The sequence below is a fragment of the Protopterus annectens genome, chromosome 2.part0, assembly GCF_019279795.1.
Source record: "Protopterus annectens isolate FY-2018-M chromosome 2.part0, PAN1.0, whole genome shotgun sequence".
In the NCBI taxonomy this organism is placed as follows: domain Eukaryota; kingdom Metazoa; phylum Chordata; order Ceratodontiformes; family Protopteridae; genus Protopterus; species Protopterus annectens.
Genome location: NC_056728.1, coordinates 858,218,081 through 858,236,828, shown reverse-complemented (window position 1 = coordinate 858,236,828; position 18,748 = coordinate 858,218,081). Strand labels below are relative to the sequence as shown.

The 18,748-nt window shown below is 41.2% G+C and overlaps 1 protein-coding gene across 3 annotated transcripts in view; it reads right to left on the bottom strand.

Annotated features, from left to right (window-relative positions):
- Positions 1-18,748, bottom strand: part of RCL1 (RNA terminal phosphate cyclase like 1) — a 506,457-nt gene that overhangs the window by 405,923 nt on the left and 81,786 nt on the right. For all 3 annotated transcript variants that reach the window (XM_044061124.1, XM_044061125.1, XM_044061126.1), the window contains exon 2: positions 13,000-13,071. In XM_044061124.1, coding sequence (XP_043917059.1) covers positions 13,000-13,071 — 72 coding nt within the window. The remainder of the gene's footprint in view (positions 1-12,999; positions 13,072-18,748) is intronic.

Below are 18,748 nucleotides of genomic sequence, written 5' to 3'. Positions count from 1 at the left end.
CTGCTGACATTTCCCATATGTCTGGTAATACAAAGCTCTATTACCAAACTGAAGATGCAAAAACCAAACAGCTGCAGGTACACTGAGGTGTCCAAAACGCACAACAACAGCAAAAGTAAATTAAGGCACCAAAGTTACACACTGGAAATCAGTCACTGTACTTTATTGCAGAAGACAAACGGTAAGCGCTTTCACAACTTAATGTTGCTTCATCAGGCCACATCACTACAACTGATGCTTGGTTAAATACTAGGACAATTAGTATGACATCACAATTTAAAGAGATATTACTCCACTAACATAAGAACATATATCAATATCCATAAGAAAAATGCATAAAATATATAGAAAGGTGTGTATTTACACACAATAATATTTAAAAACAATAATATTTAAAAAATATATTAATATTTAAAAAAGGGGGTAATCCCTGATGGTTATTAAAATAAATAAATAAATATATATATATATATATATATATATATATATATATATATATATATATATATCTATATATATCTATATATATATATACACACACATACATATACACACACATATAACCATAATAATACAATGAAAAAAAAAAAAAAATATATATATATATATATATATATATATATATATATATATATATATACACACAAAAAAACTCATGTTTTAGTGTTTAAGGCGCCTGGCCTTAAGGTAAGGAACTAATGAGGTGCAGCCATTCAAACCAGGATATCTATCTGCTTGTAATTTAGTGATCCATTGTTGTTCTAATTCTTCAGTGTGGTTTTCTATGTCACCACCTCTATTTGTCCTTACTATTTGTTGTAAGATTAAAAATTTAAAACAATGGCTACTGTCTGTATTCAGGACATGATTAGCTAGAGCATTTGATTGCTTCTGGTTCCGTATGTCCCTTATATGTTCTAACATTCTTTCTTTAAAGCTCCTATTTGTTTTGCCTACATAATAGGCATGGCATGCTTGGCAAAAACAAAAATAAACATCGACACTTTTACAATCATAATAATTCTTCGTATAAAGTTTAAAACATTTCACAGGATGAATGTACTCATTTTTAGTGTAGACATGCTAACAAACAGCACAATTCCTGCATGGGAAGATTTTTGTCTGTTTGAGAGATTTTTTCTAAAAGACTGATGTTCTCTATTACAGAGCTGCTGCTTTAAAGACATTATTTCTAAAACTGAAGTTTGGGGTGTCACCAACTGTGGAAACCAGACCTGGTATTTCATGTAATAGGTGCCAATTCTTTTTAATAATTTCTGTATACTTATTGATGTCACTTGCAAATCTAAAAACTATTCTAAACTTATTTCTATCAATACTTGTATCATAAGGTATACTTGTATCAGCACTATAAGAGCTCATGTATGGTTTACATCTTTTAGATCTCAATTTCCATGCATCTGCTATCACTCTAGTGATTTCTGAGCTAGAATAGCCTCTTGTTTGAAATTCGTCTTGTAACTTATTTAAAGCAACTACTGCCTCTTCATCATTATTATGTAGGCGTAGGGTTCTATAGACGTCCTTTGAGGACATTTCTAGGTATGTGTCTCGGGTGCATGCTTGGCCTGTGCAGACAGGCATTGGTTCTTGTAGGTTTGTGATAAATACTGGTTCTTATCTGCTTTAAATCAGTAAGGGTGACACTCCCATCCAAGAAATCAACACATGTATCAGAAAAAGTAAAAGTAAACTTCAAAAAGTCTGTAGTACTATGCAGGTAAATCAATGAAATTACTGATATTTTCACCATGCCTTTTCCATAAGACAAAAACATCATCCACGAAACTGACGTACCAGAGAATGTAGCCAAAAAATGGGTTAACATCTGACAAAACATATTGTTCTTCCCATCGTACTAGTGATAGATTGGCGTAGCTATTTGCACACGAAGTGCCCATAGCCATGCCAATCTTCTGTAGAAAAAATTGATCCTGAAAAGCTACAATATTATTTTCAAGTATAATCTCCAATAGTGCACAGACTAGCATAATCTTATTAGTAGTCAGCTTCTTATTCAAATTGAGGAATTCTCTTATTCTATCAATACCCCAAACATTTGGAATACTAGTAAAAAGAGATTCAATGTCCATGGTAAGGAATACAAATTCTTCATCATTATCAATGATTTCCATTCTATTTTGCAACCGCTGTAAAAACATTTTTGTGTCTCTAAGAACTGTATAACAACTATCCAAGAACTCATGTAAAATGCCTTCTACATAAATAGATAGAGGCTCAGTGCACCATCTTGCTCCTGATACGATGGGGCGTAAAGGAGGAACCGTGGGATGTTTATGGATTTTAGGGAGTCCATAGATCCTAGGAACTAGAGGTTTTTGTACTGAAAAATAATTGAATAAGGATTCATCAATTAATCCTGTAATCAGTAAATCAAACACTAAAAAAGACACTTTATCAGTGATAGCAATTACAGCTGTTTTTGTCAGCATTTGATAGGTACAAGTATCTAATAGCAAAACCTTCATCTGGTTAACATATAAATCTTTGTCCATTAGTACAATTTTACCACCTTTATCTGCTTGTTTAATAATAAGAGAATGCAAATCCTGCAATTCATGTAGAGCCCTATATTCTTCTGTATTTAAATTATGAAAGGTGCAGCCTTGCGTACCAGGAGTATAAGCTTCATTAAAAGCATTTTCACAGATATCTAAAAATCTTTGTATGCCTGAAGGGGTGGGAGGTACAAAAGTGCTAGGTTTCTTGTATATATTTACATTGACAATTTCATTATTACGAAACATGCATTTTAGTGATAAATTCCTACCAAGCAATTTCAAGTCTGTTAGCATTTCAGTTAAATCTGCCTTCTTGGCAGGTATAAAAGACAAACCCTTATTAAGCAAACTGTTTTGTTCATTAGTTAGAGTAAAGGAAGAAATGTTAACAATAAGATCAGTTTTTACATCCTCCTTTTCTTTGAAAAGTGTGCAGTTCTGTCCATTTGATATTCCCTTGCTGTCTTTCCCATATTGGGATTGCTTTTGGCTCGAGCTCTGAATGGAAGAGCTGCTTTCAAAGTGAATTCTCCCACTTTCAAATTCTCTAAAAAAAACACTAGTATCTGTAGCATTTGCTTGTGAAGTGTCTATTGGAGTCTTACCTATATTGTTTGCATTCCTTTGTTCTTCTGACTTCGAATTTTTATCCATATTCGATGTAGATGTATTCCCATTCACAATAGAAGCAAAGGATGCAACTTGGAGAGTAGGAACACTAGAATTTACATGTTCTTGGTCAGTTTGTTGTATTGCCATGCTTTCCCTCATCTCAATAGCGCGAGAACAGGAAGTGGAAGCCTGTGTCTCAGTATTTAGTGTCCTACTAGTTCCTCTGTGCTAAAATCAGTTTTACCTCCGTTTAATTTATTTAATTTAACATTTTGAAGCTTTTTCTCATAGGCACTAATGCTTTCATGCAACTAGCCCATTTTATTAAGGGTGATAGTAGCAGGAAAGGTTACAGATATCTGGTTTTCTAGTGTCACAATTTCAGTTTTGAGCTCAGTTTCAAGAGGTGTAAAAAACTCTATAAGGAGCTCCATATACTTGGAGCTAAAAGATAAATTCAATTCTTGCCACTTACGTAAGAGTTCAGGATATGTATTCCCATAAGTTGGCATATTTAAGATACGTAAACCTCGAGGTATTACTTTAGCTTCCAATGAAGCTTGTAGGTGTAATCTTTGCCATTGTAGTAATTTGTACTTACATAGAAGGTTTTCTAGCCCCCTATATTGTGCCTGAAACTCAAACATTTTTTCCATCTCTGAACCAATATCCACTATATTTGCCTGTACGTCAGCGTTTAATAATGGATTCACTGGTACTTCAAGAAGCTTTAAAAATCGACGATGCTCATTAGATGATTCTTGGTTGGTATCCATGTCCATATTATACCCACGTGCAGTGTGTCCTTAGCCGAATAAAAAATAGGAACTGAAGATGCAAAAACCAAACGGCTGCAGGTACACTGAGGTGCCCAAAACACACAACAACAGCAAAAGTAAATTAAGGCACCAAAGTTACACACTGGAAATCAGTCGCTGTACTTTATTGCAGAAGACAAACAGTAAGCGCTTTCACAACTTAATGTTGCTTCATCAGACCACATCACTACAACTGTTGCTTGGTTAAATACTAGGACAATTAGTATGACATCACAATTTAAAGAGATATTACTCCACTAACATAAGAACATATATCAATATCCATAAGAAAAATGCATAAAATATATAGAAAGGTGTGTATTTACACAAAATAATATTTAAAAACAATAATATTTAAAAAAATATTAATATTTAAAAAAATATTAATATTTAAAAAAGGGGGGGTCATCCCTGATGGTTATTAAAATATATATACATATATATATATATATATATATATATATATATATATATATATATATATATATATATATAATCATGTCCTGAATACAGACAGTAGCCATTGTTTTAAATTTTTAATCTTACAACAAATAGTAAGGACAAATAGAGGTGGTGACGCAGAAAACCACACTGAAGAATTAGAACAATGGATCACTAAATTACAAGCAGATAGATATCCTGGTTTGAATGGCTGCACCTCATTAGTTCCTTACCTTAAGGCCAGGCGCCTTAAACACTAAAATTAGAAGTTATGTACCTACCATAACGTTCCATGTTAGTTGTCTTCTTCTCGCCTTCTTTCTTGCTGGATGGGTTCGGAGCCGATCCTCGGCTCCGACTCGGCCACTCTAAAAGCTCGAAAGCTAGTTCCACCGGTTCGAGGCTCCCCTATATCCCACAATGCTAGGCGGTAACTCCTCAGATCTCATTTGAAAGCTAAGGCCAGCAATAAAATTCCATAAGGAACAAGAAAAACTCTTCTAGGTCTGTCCTGGCTAGGGGGAAGGAGGGTGGGACGCAAGAAAGAAGGCGAGAAGAAGACAACTAACATGGAACGTTTTGGTAGGTACATAACTTCTAAATGTTAAGTTGTCAATCTCGCCTTCATTCTTGCTGGATGGGACCGCATCCCTAGCACCTTGTCCCGGGTGGCCTATCGGAACAGACTCTTGAGTACAGTGGAACCAAAGTTGGCTCGGTCTCTAGAGGCCAAGTCCAACTTATAATGAGAAATAAAGGTATGGGGAGAAGCCCAAGTAGCTGCAGAACAAATCGAATCAATAGGCAGCCTATCTTGGAAAGCTACCGAAGTGGCTAAAGCTCTAGTTGAATGAGCCCTGGGTTTGGATGGCAATCGTTGATGTCTTATCTCATACACTAGGGTAATCAACGAAGTAAGCCATCTAGAGAGAGAGACTTTAGAGACTGGAAGGCCCATTTTACCTTCTGCATAAGAAACAAACAGTTGGTCAGATTTCCTGAATTGTTTGGTCCTGTCTAAATAGTACCTAAGCTGGTGATGAATATCTAAACAGTGTAACATTTGTTCTGACCTATTAGAGTAATTTAGGAAGAAAACAGGAAGCTCAATAGTTTGATTCAAATTTGCCAATGAAGCTACTTTGGGCAAAAAAAGACGGGTTAGTACGCAAGGACACCCTGTCTTTATGAAATACTAGATAAGGGGGTCGACTACACAGAGCATGAAGTTCAGAGACTCTTCTAGCTGAGGTGATAGCTACTAAAAAGAGTGTTTTCCACGAAAGTAATTTTATGGAACATGAAACCGCAGGTTCAAAGGGGGGGAAGAATTAAGGATGCCAGAACCAAATTGAGATCCCATTGAGGAGGAGGATCTCTGATGGGTGGTTTGAGTAGAAAGACTCCCTTTAAAAAGGCCTTGCAGAGTTACGAGACATAATGGAGGACTCTGAGACTCCAACATGAAAGTTCGAAATTGCAGCCAATTGAACTCTAATGGTAGATGGGGACGAACCTGCATGGAAAAGTTCGGCTAGAAAGTCTAGAACTGTTTGAATAGAGGCAGTGAAAGGATCTATATTCTTTGACTGCGCCCAATAGGAAAAACGTTTCCACTTGCTATGATAAATCTTCCGAGTGGAAGATTTATGAGAGGCAATCAAAATATCTCTGAGTGAGATATCAAAGGAAGCCTGGCTAAGGTCGGAATTGGAGGAACCAAGCTGTGAGGTTCAGAGAGGGAAGGGAGTGGTGCAACTGACCCGACTGATGGGTCAAGAGGTCTGGAACTGGGTCCAGATGCCAAGGTTGTTCCAACAGATAACGGTGGAGAAAGGGGAACCAATTTGTCGAGGCCAGTAAGGGGCAATGAGGATCATAGAAGCTTCCTGAGCGATGGCTATCTGTATAAGCTGGGATATCAGTGGGAAGGGAGGAAAGGCATAAAGAAGTCCCCGGGGCCAAACGTGTACTAGAGCGTCTCTGCTGGGTTGGCCTGGTTGGGGGAAGAGGGTGAAAAAATCGTCGCACTTGCTGTTTTGGGGAGTAGCGAAAAGGTCGCAGCAAGGCCTGCCCCACTTTCGAAAAACTTTCTCCAACACTGAGAGACCACTCGTGAGGCATGAGAATAGCTCTGCTCAATTTGTCTGCAATCACATTGGACTTCCCAGGGATGTGCGTTGCTAACAGAAATCGCTGAGAAGAAATCGCCCATTGCCATAGTTTGAGTGCCTCTCGACATAGGGAGTAAGATCCGGTTCCGCCTTGTTTGCTGATGTACCACACTACAGACATGTTGTCTGTCTGGATTGCTATAGTTCCCTTTGGAAGAGAGTCTTGTAGAGCTTGCAACGCTAGAAGCACTGCTCTCATCTCTAGGACGTTTATGTGCAAGTGGCACTCGAACGGTTGCCACATGCCCTGGACTGTCCTGCCCTGGAAATGCCCCCCCCCCCACCCGATCAGGGAGGCGTCCGTTGTCACTGTAGCAACCGGAGGGGGAGGGACGAAAGGTTTCCCTAGGAGGAGCTGAGGGGATGTGATCCACCAAGAGAGATGACTCTTGCACGATTGAGTTATCCGAATAGGATGGGACATTGGGAGGCTTTGGTAAGACCATTGTGTGAAGAGCATCCATTGCAAAATTCTCATGTGGAAGCGAGCTAATGGTAGGAGAAGGATGGCCGCCGCCATAATCCCCAAGACTTTCAGGATCCGTCTGGCTTTGACTTTGTTGTTTTGCAAAAGAAGAAAGACCTGTTTGTGTATGTCTGCTATCCTCTGCTCTGTGAGTCTGGCTGACATCTTGACTGTGTCTAGATTTGCGCCTATGAAAGTAATAACACGACAAGGCGACAAGACAGACTTTTCGTAGTTTATTGAAATGCCTAGTGCCTGACATGTGCGAAAGGTGTAGTCTCTGGCGAGGAGTAAAATATGTTTGGTGGGGGCTGTGAGGAGCCAGTCGTCTAAATAAGGAAACACCTGGAATCCCTGACGTCTCAGATGAGAGGCTACCACTGCCATGCATTTGGTAAACACTCGGGGGGCTGTAGTGAGACCAAAGGACAGGGCTCTGAATTGAAAATGACTGGTTCCCAGCCTGAAGCGGAGAAACCTCCTGGAGCGTCGATTCATCTTGATGTGATAGTACGCATCCTGGAGATCTATAGAGCACATCCAGCTGTCCCGTCCCAAAAGGGGAAGAATGGACTGCAGCGTGACCATCCGGAACTTTGTTTTCTTGATAAACTTGTTCAAGTTGCTGAGATCCAAAATGGGTCTCCAGTCCCCTGTTTTCTTTGGAACCAAAAAGAATTTGGAGTAGGTTCCGGATCCTACTTGGTCTGCTGGCACTGGTTGAACGGCTCTTTTTGCGAGCAGCTTTGAAATTTCTAATGCTGCTTGTTCCCTTTGACTGGCTGGAATGTCCGGAAGGGATTTTTTGGACAGCTTCGGAATGAGAAGGAAAGGGATTCTGTAGCCTTCAGAAATGATAGACTGTACCCACTTGTCTTGAGTTAGGGATAGCCAGGCTTTTGGGTACAGTGACAACCTTCCCCCAACTGCCTCCGAAGGTGGACAGTCGGGCAACACCTCAGGGATGCTGAAAGGGCTTGCTTGTCTGAAAAGGATTCTCGACTGCCCTGATTCTGCGGGCCCCCTCTGCCTCTGGGACGGCGTCTACCATTGTTGTTCCCCCCTCTGCCTCTAGAGGGGAATCGACTCTGTGCGTCAGGCAAGTCTCCTTGAGATTGTTTACGGAACCACATCTTTCCCCCCTTCTGACCTTTGGGGTAAGGCCTAGAAGGGGTAGAAAAACGGACTCCGACGGCAGAAAGAGTTTTGCCATCAGTCTCGCACCTAGTCAGGGTTTCCTTCACTTGAGGACCAAAAAGGGATGATCCATCAAAGGGGGAATTAGTGAAGGATGCCTTAAAAGGGTCCGCAAAGTTACAAAGCCGCATCCAGGAGTGCCTATGCAAGGCTACACCTGTACCTGCCGCTCTACTTGCTCCATCCGCCACATATGAAAGGAGGCGCATGGAGGAGTTGGTTATAGAATTAAGGGTAGCCAGCTGAGAGTTCATCCTATCCTGAAAACCCGCAGCTGTTGGGTCCTTCAACATTTCACTCGCTTCCTTGAGTAAGTCCCTCTGAAGTCGAGTAAAATGACACAGGTAATTCAGCGATCTCATAGTAAAGGTCGCTGATGAGAACATCCGCTTCCCGTACCTGTCCATCGACCTAGACTCCTTGTTAGGAGGATGAACAGGCACCGAAGGATCAGCTAACTCCTTCTTGGTAGCCGCAGCTACCACCATAGCATCAACAGAGACGCCTTTGGTCAGAAATTCTTTATCCTTGGGGGCCGTGATGAACTTAGATGGTCTCCTGGGGGTGGGTTCCACTGAGTCAGGAGCCGCCCAAGCCTTCTTTGCCACCACTTGCATAAGGGGGTCAAAGGGAGGGGACACCCAGGAGGTGGAAGGGCGAGAGCCAAACGCCTCAAGGTACACTGATTCATCCTCCGAAGGGTGGAGGGCTGGCCAATTCCCCCTCTGTTTTAAGATTTCAAGGATGTCTGCAAAGGAGACATCTTCAGAGGGGGAACGAGGGGAACCATCAGAATCCTCTAAATAAGTGTCAGAGGTGACAGACTCAGGGGAGTCAATGTGCTTCCTCTTACACTGCCTCTTCCTAGGGGGCTCTCCTACAGGGTCAGGAGAGGCCTCGGAAGAGGAGGAGATCCTCACAGGGGAAACTTGAGGAGCTGGCTCTCTACGGTCGGGGATGAGAGAGTGAGTCGAAATTACCGGAGGCACCATAGGGGGAGGGGCAGCAAGAACCGACTGTGGAGTAGAACCTGATTCTAACACGCTCCTCATGACCTCAAAGGCACCCCTGCCAGGCAGAGCCGGAGGTCTCCGCTCCGAAAAGCTGAAAACCTTCCCCGGTACCGACAGTGATGGCTCCGAGGCCGATGTCGGAGCCGAACTCACCAGCGCCGAAGCACCGAGAGGGAGAGCGGGGTCGGACAAGGGTCCGATGCCACTCGCCCCCTCGGAGCCGACGAGGGAAGTCCGGCGCCGAGATTCTTCGAAGGAAGACATCAGAGTAGACGACGGAACCGAAGACAAAAGTATCGGTTCCGATGCCACCACAGTCTCGGGTCCGAGCTGGCCCGGCTCCGAACTCAAAAGAGTCAGAGGAGGAATAGTTTGAGTGGTAGGAGAAGGTCTTGACTGTTGAGTCGGACTTTGAAGCATCTGGGCTAATGCCTCGGACTTAAGAAGTCGACTCACTACTCTTTGAAGGTCATGGTCCGATAACCTGGAAGACCTAGAAGAGTGGGATCTATGGCTCCGTTCAGACAGCAAGGGTGATGCTGGAGCCGAATGAACGGAGCCGATAGATGGAGATCGGGACCTCTTTCTAGATGTCGGTTCCGATAAAATAACCGGAGCCGACAGAGTAATGTCTTCCTCGCCTCCGGCCGAAGCCGAGGACACCGTAGGGGCTTGTATTCGAGTTTCATCGGCTCCGGCCGGAGCCGATGTTCGAATAGCTTTAGGGCCTCCAGAAGACGGCTCAGAGGCTGGAGCCGAAGGTCTAGAAGGCTTAGAGGGTTTCCCCGATGACTGAGTCGAGGGACCCTCAGGCTTAAGTAAGCCCCTTAAAATAAGTTTATTTTTTCGCTCCTGCAGGACTCTAGGGCTGAAGCCATGGCAAACAGCACATGAGTCCTGCAGGTGCAAAGGTCCCACACAAGAAGTGTGACCGTCTGTCAGAGACACCTTCTGACAGCACGAGTCACACTTCTTAAAGCCTGAGACCTTTGATTCCTTAGACATATCTAAGGGAAAGTGTAACACACAAGCACAGACACACACCGATTACACTTAAGGTTAAATTAACACTAATTTAAAACAAATTATAGTAGTTAGAACTAAATTCCCTATAAAACACAGTCACTCACTATAGGAAGGGAGGGACTGGGCCAAGGGCCCGAGGGAACATTTTTGAGATTTTGAGGTAAAAAAAAGGGGTGGGAAGTTAATGGGAATGGGATAAACTAATTTAAAACTAACTATTTAGAAGAAAACTAACTTTAAAGGGGAAAAAAGGCTAAGAAACTAGTTCTTTACCAGAAAACTAACCTGAGCCGGTAGGAACACACCTCGATCGCTGTAACGGCAAACGAGGTCCGAGGAGTTACCGCCTAGCATTGTGGGATATAGGGGAGCCTCGAGCCAGTGGAACTAGCTCTCGAGCCTTTAGAGTGGCCGAGTCGGAGCCGAGGATCGGCTCCGAACCCATCCAGCAAGAATGAAGGTGAGATTGACAACTTAACATCATGAGTATTTTTATATATATATATATATATATTTATTTTTCATTGTACTATTATGGTTATATGTGTGTGTATATGTCCACACACACATCACACACACACACATATATATACATATACATATATATATATATATATATATATATATATATATATATATATATATATATATATATATTTTTTTTTTTTTTTGTAATAACCATCAGGGGTGACACCCCCCCCCTTTTTTTTTTTTTTAAATATTATTGTTTTTAAATATTATTGTGTATAAATACACACCTTTCTATATATTTTATGCATTTTTCTTATGGATATTGATATATGTTCTTATGTTAGTGGAGTAATATCTCTTTAAATTGTGATGTCATACTAATTGTCCTAGTACTTAACCAAGCATCAGTTGTAGTGATGTGGTCTGATGAAGCAACATTAAATTGTGAAAGCGCTTACCGTTTGTCTTCTGCAATAAAGTACAGTGACTGATTTCCAGTGTGTAACCTTGGTGCCTTAATTTACTTTTGCTATTACCAAAATGGTCCACTACCCTGCTTTTACCATTAGATAGGCTGCCTGCCCAGGGACCAAGTTTTGATTCTTCAAGCAATGTCAAAGGCAGCTACTGCTGGATTGTTACAGGATTTTTTTATACATGTATGTAAATTCTCTCCCCTTCCCCAAATAACCTATACAGTTCCCTGGGGGGTTAGTGGCTGCAAGTGGGGCTTCAGGGATGTCCTTTCAAATGGATCCTCAAATGCCTGGAAAACTGGCCTGGGCTTCTCAATTCCCAGAAGGTCCAAGTACCATCTGATTCAACGGCCTCAAAAGTGTGTGTGTGTGCTTTTCTTTAGTCAGGATACCTTTCCAATAAAAGCATTCTCTGCAGGGAAGTCCAAGGATGCAGAGTCCTCACCATCAGTTTCACAACTCTGTGTGTGTGTGTGTGTGTGTGTGTGTGTGTGTGTGTGTGTGTGTGTTGGGGGGGGGGTAGCACTTATATATGTCAAATCCTCCTTATCAATTAATCAAAGTTAGGATAGCAAGAAAGTACTACTTCTTTAAGAGACCTACTCAAGGATTAAAGCTGTGTAATCTGGGGACTAGTCCTACTCCATAGTCACATTCTGCAAACTTCCAATAATTAAATTCTGAATAGAAAAGGCAGGCATCTTTGGGGTAAGATTGGGGTGGGGCAGCCTTGGGACTCCTACATTCAAGTCAAAGGTAGTGAAGCCACCTTCCCTTGGTCAGGACGCTGAACAGTAACTGGGATTTACGCTATTTCCTGTAACAAAGTGTGAGGATGTCTAAACTTTGGCATGAATCTTCAGATGGTGCAGCTAAAATAAAGATACATTAAGTTGGGAGCACTTTGAAACCAGCTTTCAACCTGATGGTCTTACTTCCTTTAAAAGAAGCCTAGCCAACAGCAAGTTTCTGGACTCACTGCCTGCCACTGAAACAGCTAAGACAGGAAGGTACTGTATTACAAGACTGCTGCACTGAGGAGAAGGGTTTCAGCCGGCATGAGGTACTTTGGACTGCAATAGGAATCGTAGGGTCACAGTCTGCTTAACTCTCTGGGAAAACTTCTCTATCTTCCACAGTTATTACTCTTTTTTAGACAAGACTTTAAGCTATGCCCACGAATACACCTGAAGGAAGAGCAACAGGTCCCCCTGCACTCCTTGAACTAGTGCCAAGGGGTTTCTTATGTTCTCAGAATGCTCAAAGACTTTCAGTTGGACTGAGCAGTGTCCACGCCAGAAACAGCTGTAAGTCTCCACCCCAAACAAATTAGACACACAGTAAGTCACATTCCTTTCGTGGGATCCCACTTCTGTAGGCACACTTGTGGGAACATAATGGACCTCAGAATGAATAACTAGAAAGAACTTCAAAATCCAATGCCAGTCTTAACAATTCTCTGAACAAAGTACCAACATGACATCCTAACCAATTACTTCTTATGACACAATAAATTGAAGGTGGCACATACATGGTGAAGGCTGCACCCCTTTTCAGCCATAAACATCCTGGGAAAAACGGGTTCAGCCACACCAGAGGAGATTGGAAGAGCTCTGATGACATAATGGAAGGGCAGAAGTTTACCTGCAATCATTTCCCATGATGGATATTTACAGATTTCTCAAAGTGTCCGCTTACTCAGTAATCACCCAATGCACTCATTACACAACTTAGTCAAGTACCACATCTCAAAACAGCTTACCCGTTTCATTAATTTCGATCCTGGAGCCATTTGTTATTTTGTCCACCAGTCTTATAAAACTTGCTTCAAAATCTAGAAAATAAAATCATAAAAAAATTAAAAAGCTTTACTAACTCTACTGTTACTCAGCTACATTTCAAACATATGAATAATATAAAAAGGAGTCAATGAGAAAAGTAGGCAAATTATTTAACGTATTTCACAGAAAGAGGTACATTGTGCCATATTTTATACAGAGAGTGGTTGTAACGTGATCAATGTCGCTGCCTGACGCAGCTTAGTTCTTAGGCAGGGTTTCTTCTGTGTGGCTTTGGCATGTCCTTCCCTGGGTCCATATTTTTTCTTCTCAAGTAACCCACAATGTCTGGAATGTGGGAAGTCTCCAAATTACCCATGAAGTGTATGTGCACTCCACACATGCAAGACCGCATACTGCAGCAAACTGGCTTCTATCAACATACAGTTTCCCTCTTGCCCTGAGAGCAGGGGCAGGTTCCAGCTCCCCCATAAATCAGAACTGATCAAAACAGCAATGATAATAAATGTTATGGAAACAAGTGTTGTAAGCTCCATTAACTTAACTCAGGCTTTCAGACCAACTTGTGAACTCTCAAAGAATGAATGGACACAAAAAGTGGAAGATATTTCCCCACTACCATGCCCCCGCAATGCTCTGCTGTCCCATTAAAGACTGTGCATTCCTGTTGTTTATCCTGATATTCTTACTCAAACCTAAACCTTGTGGAATGAATTATTCTAAAAGTAGTGGTCAGAGGAATCTGCAATTTATGTTAACTGTTCAGCTGGCTTTTCAGATCACCAGGCTCCTAATAGTTTACCATATCTTATTAAAAAAGCAAGTAATGCAACTCAGGGAAGTTACTGCACAAAAATATACCCAAGTTATATAGGAGAAATAAGCAAGTTGCTGCTACAAATACAAAACTACAATGTTCACTTGGTGTCTCTAGGAAAGAGAAACTGTACAGGAACTTACCATGACAACAGATGTTACATTAGATCACTTTTTCATGCTCACCTGGCTAGCTTTACTCAGATTACTTTTCTCCGACTCTTACAGCCACTTTGCTTTTCAATCTTTTGTACCCCATAGCTCCTCTTCATACTACACTCTCTCACTCCTCACCACTAACTACCAATTCCTGCTCTGTCCATTTACCTTCCTGTGCATCTCCATGTCTCTCATCAACTTGTAAACTAACCTCAAAAACACCCCGGTTTTATCTTTTCTCTACAGCCACCATGCTTTACATTTATCTATTATAACTGCATTTTTTTTCTATTCCTTAATTAGCCAATATATGTTAATGTCTCTCTCTTTTGTGTTAAAATGCTATGCTCATGTAAGAAATATTTAAAAACCATGTAAGTAAGCTCATATACAGATGTTTTAACCTGCAAATATAATGAGTGTCATACAACTTAAATCAAAGCTTTTCTCCTCAGGCTTCTGCTGGAAATGCATTTAACCCAGTCAGACTTTTCCAAGTCAACAGAGACAGACAAACTTTTGCAGTAGTCTCTACTAACAGGACTTCAGCCACAGAGATGATAAAATCAGCAAGCAAAGGAGAGTAGTATTGTTGGAACTGAAGTGCCAGGACTGGGAAAAAAATGACAGTGTGGAATTCTCAATATACACAAACATTCCTACAATGGGGCTAGGCCAGGCTCAGGGGGAGGATGGCCCCTGGTTGTAGAAGTAGCAGTCCACAAAAACTGATAGACCAAAAAAAGAGCCATAAAGACGGCAGAATGCAGTACTGATGATAAGAAAGAAGTTATTATTACTGTTATGCAAAAAGCCCAGAATTTCAAGAAAGAATATAAAGATTTAAGAGAGAACTTAGAGGAATGAAAAATGGGTGCACACAAAAAACTGTCAGAAACTTCAAACAATTGGTGTTCATTAATACAACAGATTTAAAAAAAACATTAAAAAAAAAGACCAAGAAACCTTGGGCTGTTTGGAAACAAAACAACTGAAGTGCAAAAATATAAAGAACAAACTCTAGAGATTTCTAAAAGGTATTAAAAAAAAAGAGAGATATGGACATGAGGGAAAAAACGAGATCTGATATGCTGCATTATTTATGCAAAAGAGAAGGCCAAAATAAGCAATACAAAAAAAACAGCCAAAATATTCAGAGAGAAATACGTACAGGCAAAGGCGTCCAGATATTGAAAATTTCACAATACAAGAAATACGATCACAGAGAGGGAACACAGAACAAAAGACTAGTAAAGTAGAAGTTGAAAAAAAGAAGCTGAAGTTATGGAATACCTGCGAAGTGAAGGATTTAGTGTAGAAAGTCTAACAGGTTACATCACAGCACAATGGAACAACGAGTCCCCCAAGTAATTAGAAACAATAGGAGTTGGAGAGATCTGAAGAAATATGGACATGGAAGAGACAGAGATTTAATATGGTGCAATATTTACGCAAAGGAGAAAGCAAAACCAATAAATACAAAAAGAACAGCACCAAAGATATCTGGACAGAAATACAGGCAAAGGCATCTGGATAAGGAAAACTTTACAATATAAGAAATAAGAAAACAGAGGAAAAGCTGACAAGAGGATCAGTAATGGAGAAGATAAAGAAACAGATTATGGATTACCTGCGAAGAGAAGGATTTTGTGTAGAAAAATCTAACTCAATCACAGCAGGATAGGGCAAGGGATCCCCCAAATTAAGGAGAAACCAGTGGAATGGGGAAACCTCTGATTAGCTGCCATATGAAGATACTTTGGAGTCTTCCATAGGAAGCCAGTACAGAAGTTCAGTTGGAGTTCTACAGTAAGGGAAGGAACAGGAAACTGTGGCAACTCTGACAGTAAATTTTGTGGAGAAATACGCCAGTGGGTTCCTATATGAAAGATCAACGGATGACACAGGATGAAACTGAAGAGAATGTGGCACAGGAAGATGCTCTACAACTTTCTGTAGAATGGCCGCAGGAAATAGAGAACAAAAAATGTGTCCTTAGTTTAGAAGAAAATGATCCAAGAGAAGAGTTACTTGACTTAAGAGAGCGACATATTAAGACCAATGAAAGAAACAGGACTACAGAAAGGTCAATAAAACCCAAAAAGTTAGAAGTTTAATAAAATACACACAGTAAACAGGACTGTTCATCGAAATTCATGTGACATAACAAGTAAACAGGACAGATTACTGTGCAGCTAAAGTCTTACCACAGGGAGGTAAAGGAAAGGAAGGGTAGAAATCAAATGCCATTATGAAAGCATGGCATAGAGAAAACTATAAAGCAATTAAGACAAGAAGTCTAACAGATCGACAAAATATTCAAAGATAGGTGTAATATAAAAAAAAAAAAAACGTGCAATATCAAAACAGGGACATTTAAACTGTGACACAATAGGGGCTGTTTATGTGGCAATTTGCCAGCAATGCCCATATTTTTTATATGGACAAGGCGGAGTGTAAACTCCATGAGCAAATTTACGAACATCTTTATGAAATAAGGAAAAGTAAACCCACTAATGCATTATACAAGCAAATAAAAATAATGACAAACATCTATTTAAGTTTCTGGCAGTACAGAAACTGAAAAGGAACCAATTGGGGGGGTCCAGGCGCCTTATACCTTGAAAAGGAGTTGTTTTGGGAAGCACACCGTTGGCCAGGTCTAATGGAGTCCATCTCAACAGTACCACTGTTGACGTTAAAAAATCACAGTAGGTAGAGACTTTTTATTGTAACAGAATTTTTTAAGTTCAAGTTTCAGTGTATTAAATTTCTGGGCTATAATATGGTTTGGGACACATTTTTTTATGTATATTATATGTCTTGAATTCTTGACTGTTTAATTAGGATGTCTTGAATTCTTGATTGTTTAATTAGGCTGTGTTGGTAATCGTGATTTTTTTTTTAGTATCATTAGTACTGTGAATTTTTGGAGGGAAAAGTAGAATTGATTGTGATGTTTTTTGTTCTCGTTTAAGGATGAGAGACAAATTTTATTTTATCTGATGAAGTTTTGTACTGTTTCAAGATGAAAGCACCAAGCTTTATTAAAAGTTTACCAGTCTGACCTATACGGCTTTGAGTATTTTTTTTGTTTTTCACAGTATCAGAAAGTACAGTTGTGTACACTTACCACGAGTGTATTCACTGCTCCAGTCATCACATTTGTGTTATCTGCCTGCAGGCAGCCCGCAGCCAGCCTGAATACCACAGCATTCAGATTTCTGCTTCAGATGCTGTCACTTCTTCCATGATGTCAGGTCGTCAGGGGTATAAAACATGCAGCTGACACCATTACATCAGTTTTTCTTGCCCCAGATGTCAGGTGCCCCCAAAATAGGAAGCAAGGGACTCCTCTGAGGAATGCTGTAGAGGTAGATGCAGCCCTGGTGGAATGTGATATCCCCTGTGGGGTAGGATTTCCATGGTGCTCGTAGCACAAATGGATGCAACAGGCTATCCATTTGTAAATGGTTTGCTTAGAAATGGCCTTCCTCTCCGCCCCTGCAGGAAAGCTAACTAGCAGCTGGTCAGATTTTCTGAGAGGCTTAGTTCTGTCCAAATAGAATCTAAGCAGTCTGTGCATGTCCAAAGAATGCAGTATCCTTTCTCCCTTATTTTGAGGGTTAGGGAAAAAGGAAGGCAAATAAATAGCCTGGTTTAGAGCCACACTAGACACCACCTTGGGCATAAAGGATGGATTAAGTACGGAGGGAAACCCTGTCTGCATGGAAGATAATGAAGAGTTCCACTGCCATAAGGGCCTGCAGTTCAGATACTCTTCTTGCTGAAGTGATGGCTAGAAGGAAGGCTGTTTTCCAAGAAAGGAATTTCAACTCTGCTGAAGCAGCTGGTTCAAAGGGGGGGGGGTGAGTTTTTCCAATACAAAGTTAAGTTCCCAGGCTGGAGTGGGCACTCTCCTGGGGGGGGGGGGGTCTTACATTTTTGGCCCCTCAAAGGAATTGCTTTAGCAGGGGATGAGAGAAGAAGAGGGGTGGCTCACTATAATAATGTGCTGACATGGCAGAGGCATGAATCTTAGTTGGAGAAAGATGGGCCCTTGTGGAGCATTTCTGTTAAATAATCTAAAACATGAGGTAAGCGGGGCACAGTTGTGCCCATCCCCTGAGCCTTGCTCCAGGAAGAGAATCTTTTCCACTTTTCTGAATAGGATTTTCTAGTACTAGGTCTCCTTGCCTCAAAAATGACACCCAGCACCTGCTTCCTGAGGATTGCTAGAGGTGAGCTCAGGGAATTAGCCAGGCTGCAAGGTTCAGGGTTTGAAGCTGAGAGTGCAGAATCTGTCCCGCCTGCTGGGACAGCAGGGAAGGGGTCTGAGGCAGGTGCCATGGTTGAAGCACTATCAGACTGCACAAAAGAGGGTACCAGTGCTGGTGTGGCCAGTCTGGGGCAATGAGTATTGTCCTTGGCCTGTCCTGCTTGATCTTTAATAGAACCTTCAAGAGGAGAGGCAGAGGGGGAAAGGCATAAATTGAGAGGCTTTCCCAGGTAAAGGACAGGGCATCTAGTTTCCAAGCTTGACTTTGTGGAGTTCTGGTGCAGAATTTGTTCAACTGGTAGATCTCAGGGGAGGCAAACAGGTCTACCTCTGGTGTCCCCAATTTGTTCCTCAAGAGCTTGAATATTTTGGGGTTCCAGTTTCCATTCGTGTGGGTCCATGAGATTTCTGCTCAAGTCTGCCAGTGAATTTAGTTTGCCTGCCGGGAATTGAGCTTG